The following is a 17,000-nucleotide window of genomic DNA, read 5'->3' as shown; positions in this document are numbered from 1 at the left end:
TGTTTCTTAAGACAACAATAAAGTTTGCCACATCGATTGCCTCTTCCTTTAACAAACCATTTCTCTGTAGCATGTGATGTTGTTTGATAGCATTTGCCCACAACTTCTTTCAAAATTAGAGTCAATCCTCTCAAACCCTGCCACTGCTTTTTCAACTAAGTTTATGTCACATTCTAAATCCTTGATCATCATTTCAACAGTCTTCGCAGCATCTTCACTGGGAATAGATTCCATCTTAGGAAACCACTTTATTTGCTCATCCGTAAGAAGCAATTTCTCACCATGTAAGTTTGATGATGAGATGGCAGCAGCTCAGTCCCGTCTTCAGGCTCTTACTCTAGTTCTCCTGGTGTTTCTCCTTCCTACACTGAGGTCTTGAACCCCTTGGAGTCATCCATGACGGTTGGAATCAACTTGTTCCAAACTTCTGTTCATGTTAGTATTTTGACCTTTTCCTGTGAATCATAAGTGTCCTTAATGGCAATTAGAATGGTGAATTGTTTCCAGAAGGTTTCCAATTTTCTTTGCCTAGATCCAGCAGAGGAATCACTGTGTATGGCAGCTGTAGCCTTACAAAATATATTTCTTAAATAATAAGACTTTAAAATCTTAATTACTTCTTGATCCATCGGCTGCAGAATGGCTGTTATGTTAGCAGGCATGAAAATGACGTTGATCTCATTGCACATCTCCTGTTAGAGCTCTTGGGTGGCCAGGTACATTGTCAACATACAGTAGCATTTTGAAAGGAATCTTTTTTTCTGAGCAGTAAGTAAGTGTCAATAGTAGGCTTAAAATAGTCTGTAAACCATGCTGGAAACAGATGTGCTGTCATCTAGGCTTTGTTATTCTCTTTATAGAATATAGGCAGAGTAGATTTAGCATGATTTTTAAGGGCCCTAGGATTTTTGAAGTGGTAAATGAACATTGGCTTCAACTTAAAGTCACTATCTGTATTGGCCCCTAATGAGAGTTGGCCTGTCTTTTGAAGCCAGGCATTGACTTCCCCTCTCTAGCTATGTAAGTCCTGGATGGCATCTCCTTTCAATAGAAGACAGTTTTGTTTACATTGACAATCTAATGCTTTCCTCTTAATTAAGTATCTTAGCTAGATCTTCTGGATGACTGGCTACAGCTCCTATACCAGCACTTGCTGCTTCCCCTTGCACTTTGATATTATGCAGTGACTTCTTTCCTTAAACCTCATGAGCCCTCCTCTGCTGGTTTCAAGCTTTCCACCTCCAGCTTATGCAGCTCCCTCTGTCTTCACAGAATAGAAGAGAGTTAGGGCCTGGCTCTGGACTAGGCTTTGGCTTAAGGGAATGTTGTGGCTGGTTTGATCTTCTATCCAGACCTCTGAAATGTTCTCCATATCAGCAATAAGGCTGTTGTGCTTTCTGATCATTCTTGTGTTCACTAGAGTAGCATTTTTAATTTCCTTCAAGAACTTTTCCTTTGTATTCACAGCTTGGCTAACTATTTGGCAGCAGAGACCTAGCTTTCAGCCCATCTTGACTTTCAGCCTTCCTCACTAAGCTTAATCATTTCTAGCTTTTGATTTAAAGTCAGAGTCACGTGGTTCTTCCTTTCACTTGAACACTTGCAGGCGATTGTAAGATTATTGATTGGCCTAATTTCAGTATTGTTATGTCTCAAGAAATAAGGAGCTTGAGGAAAAGGGAGAGATGGCATAGTGGTCTGTCATTGTTGCTTTAGTTTCACTTCTTATGTAGGTACAGTTCATTGTGCCCCAAAACCATTATGGTAGTAACATCAAAGATCATTGGTAATGATCACCAGAACAAATAGAACAATAATGAAAAGATTTGAAATTTATGAGAGTTACCCAAATATGGTACAGAGGCATGAAGTGAGCAAACACTGTTGGTGAAATGGTGCCAGTAGACTTGCTCAATGATGCAGGTTGCCACACACCTTCCATTTGTAAAGAGTTCGATAAAGCAAAGCACAGTAAAACAAGGTATATCTGTGCTTTCAAACATCTTGCTTCAAAATGAACACTTAGGGTTTTATAATGTCCAAAAATATTAGGTTAGTTTCTAAACACAAATGTGATGTTATATAATAGTACCTTAGTACAAATCCTGATAATCTGACCAGATTAGTGTGCTGTTATGCAGAAGTCTTTATTATAATAGTGGGTATTATAAGAAATCCATTATTATTATCATCTTCATTTTTCCATTTGGAATCTCTCTAAAAATTCTGAGATCATTTGTTGGACATCTTAAGAAAATAGCATAAAGAGACCCTATCTTAGGTGTGTTTATTTAGCTTTAGATTCAGTTTTCATGTAACTGACCTGGAGGGAAGTCAGCTGGAGCTCTAGAAGTTAAGTCCATAGAGCAAATCCCCATAGGAACCTGAGGAAAGCATTTCAGGGCTCCTCTTGATACAGTAGGTAAAATCCTTTTGCCAAATAAATTAGGGAAATAAGTGATAAATACATATAGTGTGGTGAAAAATTATTTTTAGGTTTTCAAAAATGAAAGATTTTGCAAATGATTATCCCAAATGTGATAAAAACAGGTTAATGGTAGGAATTTATGAAAGTACTTGTAGAAAGCAGGTTTTTTTTTTTTTTTTTTTTTTTTAAGATTTTATTTACTTGAGAGAGAGAGCATGCGCCTGCCTACAAGAGCATGAGCAGCAGGGAGGTGCAGAGGAAGAGGGAGAAGCAAACTCCCTGCTGCAGGGGAGTCTGATATGGGACTTGATCCCTGGGATCATGACCTGAGCTGAGGACAGATGGTTAACCAACTAAGCCACCCAGGCACCCTAGAAAGCAGTTTAGAAGTATATATTAGATCCTTAGAATTGGGAGATCTTATTGTCCAATAAATTTTCTTCTAATTAATTTATTCCAAGAAATCCATCTTAAATGAAGGGATTTTTTTTTTCTGTCTGAAAACTTCATCCATCATTTCACATAATTTTTTAAAAGGTACAAAAGAAAAGCTGCAAGTCTACCATCAGTGTTGAGAGGGTTATCAGGGAATACTGGGGGTTTTTTTTGCACTGTTGCTTTTCTAAATTTACAGTGTTTCATTAATGAAAAAAAATTGTGTCTGGACAAAATCCTGTTTGGAGACATTATACCATCTGACTTTTGAACTTCTCATTCTGTGATGAATTATTAGTGAAGTTTTAGGTATTTGTCTAGATTGCTTTCCTCCATTACTGTTGCCTCTCTTTCTGTGTTAATACTTACGGCACAATGCATAACTGTGTTTTAGACCTCCAAGCAATGTCTCTTCCTTTGTAACTCAGCTAGTTGCATTTAGTGCTTCCCAAAACTTTTTAAAGAGTAATGACATGTGTAATGAACTAGGGTATGGTGCTTATATGTATATTTTCCTGATTTTAGGATTTTGCTTTTAAGTACAAAGGGAATGCATATAATATAATAGTACATCTGTACAAATTCTGGTTATGATTTTGACCAGGTTACTGTATATTTCAGTTCTTAGACGAACAAGTAAAATTAAAAAAAAACTAATAATTCATAGATGTATAGCTAAAAGGTCAATAGAGACATTAAAACAGAATGCTAAAAAATGGTCTAATAGTGCAAAAAAAGGCAGTAAAGGGAAGAAGGGGAACAACAGAGAAACAAAGGGAAAACAAATAAAACAAATCTAAACTCAACTGTAGCAATAATAATATTAAACATTAATGGACTAAACACTCCAGTTAAAAGCTGGAAATTATCTTAAAGGAGTAGACAAGACTGAAGTCTATGCTGTCTACAAGAGATATTCTTCAAGTATAGAGAGGTTAAAAGTAGATAAATGGATAAAGATATACCATGCAAATGGTAATTAAGTGAAAACCAGAGTGGTTATGTTAATAACACATAAAATCTATTTTAAGATGTAAATGTTACCAGAACTGAAGAAAGACAATGACAGATGGGACAGTTCATCAGGAGGAAAACGAATCATAGGATGTGTACACAGTAAGAGACCCCAGTTTGAGGCAAAAATATTGATAAAGAGAATAGTGGGCAGTTTCGCAATCATTGTTGAAAATTTTAACATCTCTCAGCAATTGATAGAACAACTAAATAAATCAATAACTCAGAAAATCCGAAAAAATATCAGACTCACTGACTTCATTGATATTTTTGAAAGTTGCATCCAGCACCATCAGAATATACACTTTTTCCTTGTGTACATGTTAGGACACCAGGATGAGCTATGTGCTGGCAATAAAGTCTCAGTAAATATTATGAAGTTATAAGAATATGTTCTCTGACTACAATGAAATTTTATTAGAAATCAACAATAGGGGATCCCTGGGTGGCGCAGCGGTTTAGCGCCTGCCTTTGGCCCAGGGCGCGTTCCTGGAGACCCGGGATCGAATCCCACGTCGGGCTCCCGGTGCATGGAGCCTGCTTCTCCCCCTGCCTATGTCTCTGCCTCTCTCTCTCTCTCTCTGTGATGACTATCATAAATAAAAAAAAAATAAAAATAAAAAAATAAAAAGAAATCAACAATAGGATATCTAGGACAGCCTCACATGTTTGGAAATTAAGCTGTATTTTGAACTGAACACTAATGAAAATACAATATATCAAAATTTGTGGGATGTATTAGAGTGGTGTTCAGAGGGAAACTTACAACTTTATATGCTTATAGTAGAAAAGAATGATCTTCAATCAGTATCTAAATTTTACCATAAGAGGCTTGAATATGAAGAAATTGAACCCAGAGTGGCTGCCCCCATCTGCCCTACCTGTCCCCCAACATCTCTACAGTACATTATCATGAGAGCCAGCAGTCTCCTTGCTGCCAGTGGTCTGACTGTGTGGAGCTCAGTGGAAATGCCCCATGCCTGGAGCATTGTTGAAAATAACAGTGGTCTCAGTTTAGGTGGCAAACAATCTGGGAAGGCCAACAACACAGCTGCCTGAGACTGTGATTACTGGTTGGGGCAAGCAACACAGTACGTTCACATTGAACAGGAGACCTAAAGAAGGAAACCCCTGTTTGGGCTTTCTTAAGCTTCTATATATTCCTGGGAATTTGGAAGGCTACATGCATGCTTATGTAAGACCAGCAAGGACCCCAGTTATCTACTCATTCCTGGCTGGAACTGAAACCAAGAAATGAGAGCTGGGACACACTCATAAATTTCCTGATGATTGAATGTGCGCCTCAACCTGTATACATAAAACTTGGCAGAGTGTGGGAATCTTGTTGGTTCAAGATGTTTAAGCACAACCTCTGACCAGTTATTGGTCATAACTAGTTATTTTGGCCAAACAAATCATTCTTAGAAGTGACACCTACAAGCCAGAACTTAATAATATTAACAACTAAGCAGAGATCTAAGTGGCTACATACTGCCGAGGAGACAGATTTTGTGTAGCTAGTCTGGGCGTTTCACTAAAAGAGCAAGAGCATCCCACCTGGAGGGGGTGAGGATCACAATCCAGGTTTGCTACAATATCCTCTAAAATCTTCAGTTTTCAGAGAAATTGTGAGACATGACTAAGAAACAGGAATGTATTACTCATGCACAGGAAATAAAATTAGCCAGAAGAAGGTGTCTCTGAAGGGGCCCAGATGCTATACTTAGTTAACAAAATCTCAAAGCAGGGCAGCCTGGGTGGCTCAGCGGTTTAGCGCCACCTTCAGCCCAGGTCGTGATCCTAGAGTCCTGGGATCGAGTCCCATGTCAGGCTCCCTGATGGAGCCTGCTTCTCCCTCTGCCTGTATCTCTGCCTCTCTCTGTCTTTCTCTGTGTGTCTCTCATGAATAAATAAATAAAATCTTAAAAAAAAATCTCAAAGCAGCTATTATGTGTTCAAAGAACTAAAGATAGATACCATGTCCAAAGAATTAAAGGAAAACATGACAACAGTGACTCATCATAGAAATTAGCAATAAAGAGAATTTACATACATGTGAATATATGTGTGTGTCTTTAAGTAGAAATTCTCCAGTTGAAAGTACAATACCTAAAATGAAGAGTTCATTACAGTAATTAACAGATTTGAACTGACAGAAGAAGGAATTGGTGACCTTGAAAATTGATAAACAGACTTTAGTCTAAAGAACATATAGAAAAAAGAACTAAAAAAAAAAAAAAATAGAGCCCATAGACCTGTGGGACATTATCAAGAATACTAACATATGCATGAGTCCTAATGGGAGAGCCAGAAAAGAGGAAAGAGGCAGAAAAAAAATATTTGAAGAAATAATGGCCAGAACTTCCCATATTGGATGAAAAATACTAAACTGCTCATCTGAAAAGTTCAGCGAATTCTGAGTAGGATGAATTCATCTGTACACATTATAGTCAAACTATGGAAAGCCAAAAACAAAGAGAAAATCTTGAAAGCACCTAGAGAAGTAACTTATTATATGTAAGAACTCCTTGATAAGATTAACAACTAATTTCTCATAAGAAACATCAGTGGCCAGAAGGCAGTGGGATGACATATTCTAATTGCTTAAAACAGTCAATCAAGAAATTTATATCTAGCAAAACTATCCTTTGTTTTTCATACAAAAAATTAAATCATTGGTAAAACTGTACAGGTACATCTAAAAACAGTGTATTTGTTTATATTGCTGTGTGACAAATTACACAAACAAAATATGTGGCTTTATACAACACACATTTATTACCCTATAGTTTTAAGGTGTTGGCCAGAATGTTCTCATCTGTATGCTAAATTAGAGAAAAATTTGCTTCCAAGGTCACTCAGGTTGAGCTTACCAGGTTATTTTCCTTGCGCTTATAGTACTAAAGGCCTCAGCTTCTTGCAGGCTATTGGCTGGAGGTTCCTGTGGTTTCTAGAGATTATCTGCAGATTCTTTCCTGTGGACTTTCCCACCAGTGTGCCTTACCTCATCGAGTCAGCAAGGAGAGTTGCTATAGTAAGTCTGCCAGCAAGGTGGAACCTCAGATAACACAGTCACCGTAGTGACAGTTCATCACCTTTGCCAAATTCTCATGTTAGAAGGAAGTTATAGGTCCTGCTTACGACTCAAGGGGAGAGGTACAAAGAGGCATGGGCATGGAGAGGCGGGGATTATGAGAGGGGCCACCTTAGAATCATTCTGCTGTAGACAGGATAAATATATTTTCCCTGTTTTCATCTCGTAAAGACAACAACATAAAACAAGTATAAAACTGTTGTTAGGCTTATATAGAGATGTAATGTATGTGACAGTAGTGGCACAAAGAAGGGGAGAGGACAGGGGGCTGTATTGGAACAGCTTCAATGTACTGCTGGAAGTAAACCCAAATTAAGAATAGGAATGAATGATAAAAGAAATCAGTGGGATTGAGAGTGGGCAAATGATGGAGAAAAGTGATGAAACGAAAAAAAAAAATTGGCTCTTTGAAAAGATCAATAAAATTGATAAATCTCCAGCCAGACTGATGAAGAAAATTAAGCAAAAAGACACATAATCAGTACTAAGTAAGAGAAAACTACTTTACAGATCCTACAGACATTAAAAGGGTAATAGGAATATAACAAATACCTTTATAACATTTTTTTTAAATTTTTATTTATTTATGATAGTCACAGAGAGAGAAAGAGAGAGAGGCAGAGACATAGGCAGAGGGAGAAGCAGGCTCCATGCACTGGAAGCCCGATGCGGGATTCGGTCCCGGGTCTCCAGGATCGCGCCCTGGGCCAAAGGCAGGCGCCAAACCGCTGCACCACCCAGGGATCCCCCTTTATAACATTTAGAAGAAAGTGACCAGTTCTTAGAAAGACACAAGTTGCCAAAACTGACCCAAGGAGATATAAAACAATTGAACAGCCCTATATCAAAGAAATGCAGTTCATAATTAAAACTTACAACTAAGAAAAGTTTAGGCCCACCTACCTTCACTGTTGAATTATTTCAAATGTTGAAAGAATAAACAGTGACAGCGCTACCCAAACTCTTTGAGGGAACACTTCCAAACTTCTTGCACAAGGCTTGTAGTGCACTGATACAAAACCAAATAGACATTGAAAGAAATGAAAATTACATACAAGGATCATTTGTGATGATAGATACAAAAATCCTTGGCAAAATACCAGCAAATCTAATCCATCAATATACAAAAAAGAAAAAAAAATTACTTCATGGCTGAGTACTATTTACTGTAAGAATGGAAGGCTTAAGATCTGAAAATGAACATGGTAATTTACACTACTAATGGAATAAAAGTATAACTGCCAAGTGATCATTTCAGTAGATGCAGAAAACACATGTGACAGTATAAAATGCCCATTGATCATAAAGACTCAGCAAACCGGAAGGAAAAGATAACTTTAAAAAAAAACTAAAGAAAGGCATTGAGGCAAAACTACAACATGCATCATAGTAAATGGTGAACTGCTGAATGCTTTTCCTCTGAGGTCAGAAACAAGGAAAGAATGTGTGTTTTTACCACTTTTCAACACTTGTTTAAATAAGAGTCCTATGGATTGTAAAGGAAGACGTGAAGCTGTCACTAATTGCAGAGAACATAATTATGTACGTAGACTAGCATAAGAATTCTACAAAAATGTGCTTTAACTAAAATGTGAATTTAGCTAGGTAACAATAGCTCAGTATGCAGTGAACTTTATTATTATTAATGTATATTTTATTAATCCTTGTCAAGGGACATTAAAGAAGACCTAAATAAATAGATATTCTTTGTTAATGTTTGGAAGAATCAATATTATTTTTAAAGACTATTTTTTTTTTAAAGACCTTATTTATTTATGAGAGACACGAGAGAGGCAGATACATTGGCAGGGGGGAAGCAGGGCTCACTGTGGGGACCCCAGGATCATGACCTGAGCCAAAAGCAGACGCTCAGCCACTGAGCCACCGAGGCATCCCAAGGCTTTATTTAGAGAGAGAGAGAGAGCACATGAGGAAGGAGGGTCATAGGGAGAAGCGCACTCCCTGCAGAGCAGGGAGCCCAACATGGGGCTCATTCTGGGACTCAGGGATCATGACCTGAGCCAAAGGCAGACACTTAACCAACCAAGCCACCCAGGTGCCCAAGAATCAATATTATTTAAAGTATTGGGGGATAGTTTCCATTTTTAGAGTCGATGGAGTGCCATTCAAAATCCTGCAGGCTTGTTTGAAGAAACTGACAAGTTGATTCTAAAATTTATTGACCAAGATAGTTTTTAAAAAGGTTTGAGGATATATATACTATCTGTATCAAGACTTACTACTATAAAGCTACAGTAGTCGGGACAATCCAGTATTGATGTATGGATACACTTTTCAGTCAATAGAGCAGAACAGAGTTTGGAAATAGGCTCACACTTGTATAGTAAATTGATTTTTGAGAGCAGAAGGATAAATCATTGGGAAAAAGATAGTCTTTGTAGCAAATTATACTGGACAACTAGATATCTGTATGAAATAATGACCCTTGATCTGATCTCACCATACACAGAAATCAACTAGCAATAAGTCATTATCCTAAATATAAAAGTTAAAAATCTAAAACTTCTGGAAGAAAACATTGAAATTCTGTGTGACATTATGCTGGGTAAAGATTTCTTAAATGGGATACACAAAGCACAGAAATACAAAAACAGGTTGACTTCATCAAAATTTCAAAATCTTGCTCTTCCAAAAGAAAAAAATAGAGAAAATTTAAAGGCCATCAGGAGACTAGGAGAAAATATTTACAAAACATGTCTGACAAAGACTTGTATCCAGAATATATACACAATTGGATTGTAAACTCAGTAATGAGAAAATAATCTAGTAAAAATGAGTAAGCAATTTCAACAGAGACTTGACAAAAGAAAAATGTATGAATAAGCCCAATATCACTAGTCATCAGGGTAATATAAATTAAAACCTCAATAAGTTACTACTTTCTTTATACTTTCTGGAACAAGTAAAATTAAAATTACTAATGATGCCAGGTATTAGTGAAGATGTAGAACAGCTGGACTCATAATGTTGCTGGTGAGAGAATGTAATATTGTATTGCCACTTTAAAAAACAGGGTGGCAGTTTCTCGGGAAGTTAAATGTACACTTAACATGTGGCCTGGCAGTTCATTCCTAGCTATTTACTCAAGTGAAATGAAAAATACAAAATTGTATGTGAATATTCACAGCAGCCGTATATAGCCTCAAATTGGAAGTAATGCAGTTGTCCATCTCCTGGTGAATTGATAAATTAATCTATATCCATATTATGGAATATTATTCAATACAAAGGATTGAACTTTTGATACATGCCAACAACATGGGTGAATTTCAGAAATGCCACGCCAAGTGAAACAAGTCAAACACAAAAGTCTACATACCATATAATTTCAGGTATATGAAATACTAGAAGGGCAAAAACTGTAGTGGTCGCCTGGGCAAGGAATTGACTGTAAAGAGGCAGGAAGGAACTTTTTGAGGTGATGGGAATATTTTGATCATGGTGGTTACATGGCTGTCTACATTTTGTCAAAGTTCATCACCCGCTCAAAATGGATGAATTTTATTGTACCTCAATAAAGCTGGAGGTTGGAAAGAAATCATATTGAAAAATATTTCTTTTTATTTACATATAGTTTAACAATTTTTAGTAGATTTAAATGGATTCTCATGAGACTACTATAACTTGTTTAAAATAAATTGCACCTGCAAGTGGGGGCAGCATGCTAAAGAGACAAAGGAGTGAGGTGGCTGGGGCTTATGTTAGTGTTCAAGGCAAGCTTTTCTGATGAAGGGACATTTGAGCAGATACACATGAAGTGAATTCAGTTCAATCAGAGACATGTCTTCATGTGTGCCTTGGGAGTCTCTTAGTTATATCTAGGAGTTTTGTAGTTTATGGTACTAATTGCAAATGAGATCTTCTTATCAGTTGCATTGGCTAATAATAATCCTTAAATTAATCTTTGCATCTTCATTTGTCTGCTGTCTCCCATTTGTTAATTCCTTGAGGACAGTAAGTATACAGATTTGTATGTGTTGTCAACTTACAGCTCTTCCTTCTGCGCTGTGTGCTTAGTTAATACATTTTCATGGTTTTTACTGAGACTAAGCAGATCCTTGTTGTATCTGTTAAATCTTTGTTTTTCCCAGCTCAGTATAGCACCAAAATGCAAGTAGCACCTATAAAAGGCCCTAAAGTGGAAAACCAAATTTCAGTCTAATATCAAAAGGAGTGAGTATAGGATGTGTATAAGACTGTTTGCTGGCACCTTTAAAGACACCCCTGATGGCCTCAAAGGTGGGAGAAATGAAAGAAGTTATTCTTAAATCTGACAGATTAAGAAAGAAACAGCTGATTGTGCAGGCATAGATTAGCAATGGAAATCTTGGCAAGATTCATTGTTTCATTTGAATAGAAGGGGTTCTTTTAGATTTCATGTCTGTGTTAGTCTCTGTACATAAGGGAGGTAGGTATCCCAGACTTGAGAGCTCAGCATAAGCTGTCAAAATGAAAACATTTGTCGCTCAAGTTCATGCCTTACCAGTAGATGGCAGCAAATTGCTTTGTTTAAACCTTGCTTGCTTGCTTTTTTTTTTTTTTTTTTTTTTTTAAGTCACTTAGTAAATAGGTACTATATCTTTTTATTTTAGAGAAGGCCAAGGAAGTTAGAATAGTCTTATTTTCTTTAAATGGTAATATGGCCACTGGGTAGTGTCAGTTTAAATGATTTTAGCAATTCAACTAATACAGCTTCCTTAAAAATAACTTTCTACAGGTTTTGTTAGCAACTACCTCTTACTTGTATTTTTTATTCTTGATAGCACTATTAATATTTTATATGTAGTTTTCTGCCTCATAGATTTTTCTAAAGAACCCAGCTATAGTTTAGAACTAAATAACATTTTAGTAAACAGTACATGAATGTTTTGATCATATACCTTTGGAAGCTATTTTTGTTTGGAAATTTATTTTCACATGAAATTGCTGCCCCCACCTTGCCCCCAGAAGTGACCTACATAATAGGAGGAAGCACTTCTTGCCTCTTTTCTACCCACTTCCTGGGAAGGCCAGTGGGACAAGAGCCACACACAACTTCTCTTGGCTTCAGGGAAGATTGGGGGCAGGTGACAAAAGTCTATGTCTTGAAGAGTCACACAGCAGATTATCACTTTTCTTTCTTTTTTTCTTTCTTTCTCCTTTTCTTCCTTTCCAGAAATCAGTCCATTTAAGGAGAGAGTTTTGGAACTGTTATAGAAAATATTTATTCAGTCCTGAGGTTTCTCCCAATTTTTTACATGACATGCTGCTTAATTCTTAGAAACTCCAAAATCTTGTAAAACTAAGAATCCAGAATAGTCTTTTATCTTATGAAAACATGATTTATCAAGATCACTTAACATATATCTTACATGCTTTGGAATTTTTACAGACCACAGAAGATTTTTTTTTTAACCTAATACACCCTAAAACAACACAGCCTGCCAGACCACAGTACATCCGTACTTTAGAGCAGCAGATGTTGCTACACATGCTTCTCTTTAAGACCAAGAAGCACAAGAGAAAATAAAACAAAAAGTTCAAAACAGAAGAGAAACATGAAACAATACAGAGATGAGAGAGTCGAGTAGCCGAAAGCAGTTGGTTAAATTAGCACAGAGAGGGCCTATGGAGATCTGAACTCTCTGTTTTTGCTTATCTATCTTGTAAATATTCTGTAAGTCAGTTTCATTTTGTTAACCCAGGTTTGATAACTTTCTATCAAAATTTATTTTTCATGAAAACTATGCTTCAATTAAACTGAGGAAAGAAGTACTTGATGTTCATTATAATCTTTAATCATTTCACATTTTTTATAGGAATGGGCCATGGTAGAGTTGTTCATTGTTTTGTCTTTGAGTCTGCTAATGTTTTCATTTTGTTTTTAACCCTAGCTGATCCGACAGTTAAGGACTTGATCGGAGGCTTCACTGCTCTTCATTATGCAGCCATGCATGGCCGGGCCCGGATTGCACGCCTGATGCTAGAATCTGAATATAGGAGTGACATTATTAATGCCAAAAGCAATGATGGCTGGACTCCCCTCCATGTGGCTGCTCACTATGGTAGGGACTCCTTTGTCCGACTCCTACTGGAGTTCAAGGCTGAGGTTGACCCACTTAGTGATAAAGGCACAACTCCACTTCAGCTCGCCATCATCCGAGAAAGGTCAAGCTGCGTGAAGATTCTCCTGGACCACAATGCCAACATTGACATCCAGAACGGTTTCCTGTTGCGCTACGCTGTGATCAAAAGCAATCACTCTTATTGCCGAATGTTCCTTCAGAGAGGAGCAGACACAAACTTGGGTCGCTTAGAAGACGGACAGACTCCTTTACATTTGTCTGCCCTTAGGGATGATGTGCTTTGTGCACGGATGTTATATAACTATGGAGCAGACACAAACACAAGGAACTATGAAGGACAGACCCCATTGGCTGTTTCCATAAGTATTTCTGGAAGTAGTCGACCATGTTTGGATTTCTTACAAGAAGTCACAAGTATGTAATTTAATTATTACTATTACTGAATTCTTAAAAATTTTTCATCTTCTGGGGGGCTTCAGATAATTTTACAGCTTAAAATGAGCAGACACTAATGATTCCTATCAACCCTGCTTATTAACAAGTTATTAATAATATGACTTATATCTCATTCATCTGAAATAAAAGGAAAGCTCTGATATATCATAAGATTTCATATAAATTCAGTCCTGTTGGGCTGAGAGAAGAACAGATGGGAGGGACAAAGAGGAGAAATTGTCAGATTCTCAAAGACTTCTGTTAGAACAAGGCAGTTCTTACCGGTCATACACGTAGTCATTCAGGCTTTCATGGACTTCTGATTGAAGAATTATGAGAGCCTTGGACTCTAGGTTTCATCGCTGTGGAAGTGTCCTAGAATTTATGCTTTATCGCTAAGCTCTTCCCCCACATTTTTTTGTCGATTTTCTGGCTTCCTGTGATGCGAACCCACTTGAGAGGAATAGCAGTGTTACTGAGTGAGGGAGCCTAGTAATGCAGGTTAAGGATGCCAGGAGTTGTAAGAAAAGACTTGTCATCAGTGGAAAATCTGGTGCCACTGTCCCTGGCCCACCTGGCTTCCACTTCTGACCTATTTGGGTATGGGTACTTCTTACAGCCTGGATATGTGTGACCACCTTGCGTTGTGTTGGACACGTTTGCATTGTTTTTCTGGCAGGGATATTGGTCTGTGTGAATATAGTTACCCTCTCTTGTCCAGCTTCCTCCACAACTAGTCAAGCGTGTGTCTCAGAGCTCAACATCCAACCCAAAGCTGAAGTTTATAAACAAAATGTTTGATTTTGCCCTCCTCTGTACTCTTTAAATGAATTCCCTTTTTCTCACCTGATTTTTCCCCTTTCAGTCATCCATGGAAGGACAAATACACTGTTCTGGGTACTGAGGGATAAGGGGTTTGGATCTTGTGAATAATCTGCTCTCCTGCTTAGAACTGAACGTGGGAGGAGAAATCTTATGAACAGATGAAGTGTAATTTGAATTTTGTGTGTTTATGAAAAGGAAGAAATGACATTATTACCACTGTGTGTCTGCAGACCTAAAAAGAAATCACTCAGGATGTAACTTGTGCTGTCCAGTAGGACTGTTTGTGGTGACGGAAATGGTCTCTGAGTGCTGTCCAGTATGGTAGCCATTAGCTCTACCTTCATGTGGCTATTGTATACAAGTTATGTGGTTAATGCTACTCAGGGACTGAATTTTTAATTTAACTGTATTAATTGAAATTTAGCTGACTATGAGTGCTAGCGGCTCCCGTGTTCTACAGCACAGATCTCTCTGCCTTAGGAGTGGAGTTTTGGGCTGACTGGTAGGTGGTCCCTTGGAGAAAGTTTTTGAGGCACATGGCATACTGAGAGATGGGAGATGTTGTCTGTGGTGATTCCTCACCAGCTTACTCTGACTCTTCAGGTTCTGGCCACATTTTACGAAAAGTTTGCCTTGAAATTTCAAGTGCTGGTTCTCTCAGCAAATTTTCTAGCAGTCTTCACTCACAGACTGGGAGAGATGTTGGTATTATGAGAGAGAATATTACTCTTGAACTGAAGGTTAGGATTCTGTCATGGAAAAAGCTTATGAAGTATCTCTTATTCTTTATACATTCTGAATAGTTTTGTTGTTGCTATTGTTTCTGTTTTAACTTCTCACTAGAGACCCATGGTTAAATTAACATGACTGCCTCAGCGCCTTTTGTTAAATATTTTGCTCAGCAGTTAACGGCATCGACTAGAGGTAGGCTGCCAAGCTCAAGCCCTAACTCTGCCACCTGTCATCTGTGACCTTGGGCAGGTTACCTAACTCCTCTGTGCCCCAGTGTCCTCATGTTAGCATTAGGATAATTATATCTACCTTATAAGCTTGTTGTGTGGATTAAATGAGTTAATGTTTATAATCTGCTTAAAACACTGGCACATTTTAAGTACTATATGTGTTTTTTACAATAGAATAATTAAACGACAGTGGATGAACAGCAAAGCCTGGCTGGCTACCAATAGAGTGAATCCCTTAGATTCTTATTCTCCCCCAGCCTCCTGTTTTTCACCTTGGTGGACTTGGTGGTGTAATCAGCATATGGAGACACAAAGAGGGTTGGTAAGGAGCCACCACTTTATCACCAGCCTCAGAGCAGCTGATTTCTAGCACAGAGTACAGCTGGGGAGCAAGACTGTTGAGTTAAAAAAAAAAAAAAAAAAAAAAGACTTGCAGATAACTCTAAAATTAGAGGTGGATGAAAGAGGGACAGGGCTTGCCTGTTTGTGTTTGAGCTCTCCCACTGCACATGGAGTGGGGCTGTGTACCTAGTAGGTCCTCAGGAAATGTGGGTCAGCTAGTTGACCACACCAGCAGGGTGGATGGTGGCTGAGCATGTGGTATGTTTTTCAGAAGTGAAAGGCCATCAGGCTTATGAAGGCTGCAATATCCTTTATGTTCAGGTGCCTTGGCATAATCCATTCCTTGTTGACTTGCTAGTGGTGTTTCCAGTCAAAAGCAAAGGAAACATTTCTGCTTCACCTGTATATCATTTATTAGATTTTCTTTCCAAGGGAATAATTGTCTGCTAGAAGGACCAACTGTAGCCCATGGTTTTGGGAGCTCTCCACTGAGCTCTCTTGAAAACCAGAGTTGAAAGAAGGTTGCATAGTTCCGGGAGCATCAAGTCAAATCCACAAGCTCCTTCCAGCTTCTGCAGTGCCCATTGAGCACCGAGCTGTTGGCTTCTAATCTGAGAAGTCAGACTGAGGATGGCAGAAATGCCACTTGGTGGTTTTTATTCAGGTCCATTCTACTCTTTGTTGCACCATTATGACCAGAAGCAGTTTATTTAAATTAGAAGAACTCAAGACAGAATTCTAGTACCTAAAAGGTACTGTGATTTTTTTTTTTAGAAAAATTGCCATAAAAACTCCCATGTACACTGCATACAAACAGAGCTGATCAAGTGGTGTAGGTATGGAGTAGTATCTGCTGGTGCCTTGTTGATCACGGGGTGAGGGAGAAGCCATGGAGAGCTGCTGGTACTGTTCACCTGCAGCCAGACTTCCAGAAAAGTCTGTTTTCTAGAAGGCCTGGAATTCACATCGTCTCCTCCAGAAAGGCAGTCAAGTGAAGGCGCAGCTTCTTAAACACAGCTCAGAAGAGCCAAAGATCATACCTGAAGAAGACGGATCACTTTGCCAAAGGGGAGATGTTTACAGCCTGGAGAAGCCAGTTTTTGTCCTTATAGTTCTTTTACTTGAAACAATAAATTAAATAAATGGAACAACAGAGAAAACCAGGAAGATGTGACTGATCACGGGCAGAAATAGCTGTGCAGACAGTGTTTGTAGCAGAAGTTCCAGTAGGGGTACATTTGGGCTGAGGCCCCGGATAAGGAGCTAAATACCTTGCACTGGGGCTGAGACTCAGGCAAGTGAGGTGCCTGGGGCACAAAACTTAAGGAAAACCTCATTCTCAAGGTCATGCAAATGCACAGAGTTAATTCAAATAGGAT

General features: G+C 38.2%; 1 protein-coding gene across 1 annotated transcript in view; it reads left to right on the top strand.

Annotated features, from left to right (window-relative positions):
- The window catches only part of ASB7 (ankyrin repeat and SOCS box containing 7), a 50,010-nt gene that overhangs the window by 17,751 nt on the left and 15,259 nt on the right, over nucleotides 1-17,000 (top strand). The window contains exon 5 of the mRNA XM_072796797.1: nucleotides 12,866-13,471. Within this exon, the coding sequence (XP_072652898.1) occupies nucleotides 12,866-13,471 (606 nt within the window). The remainder of the gene's footprint in view (nucleotides 1-12,865; nucleotides 13,472-17,000) is intronic.

This window comes from Canis lupus, chromosome 2, assembly GCF_048164855.1.
Source record: "Canis lupus baileyi chromosome 2, mCanLup2.hap1, whole genome shotgun sequence".
NCBI lineage: Eukaryota > Metazoa > Chordata > Mammalia > Carnivora > Canidae > Canis > Canis lupus.
The sequence above is the reverse complement of the archived record's forward strand: the minus strand, read 5'-3'. Positions and strand labels throughout refer to the sequence as shown.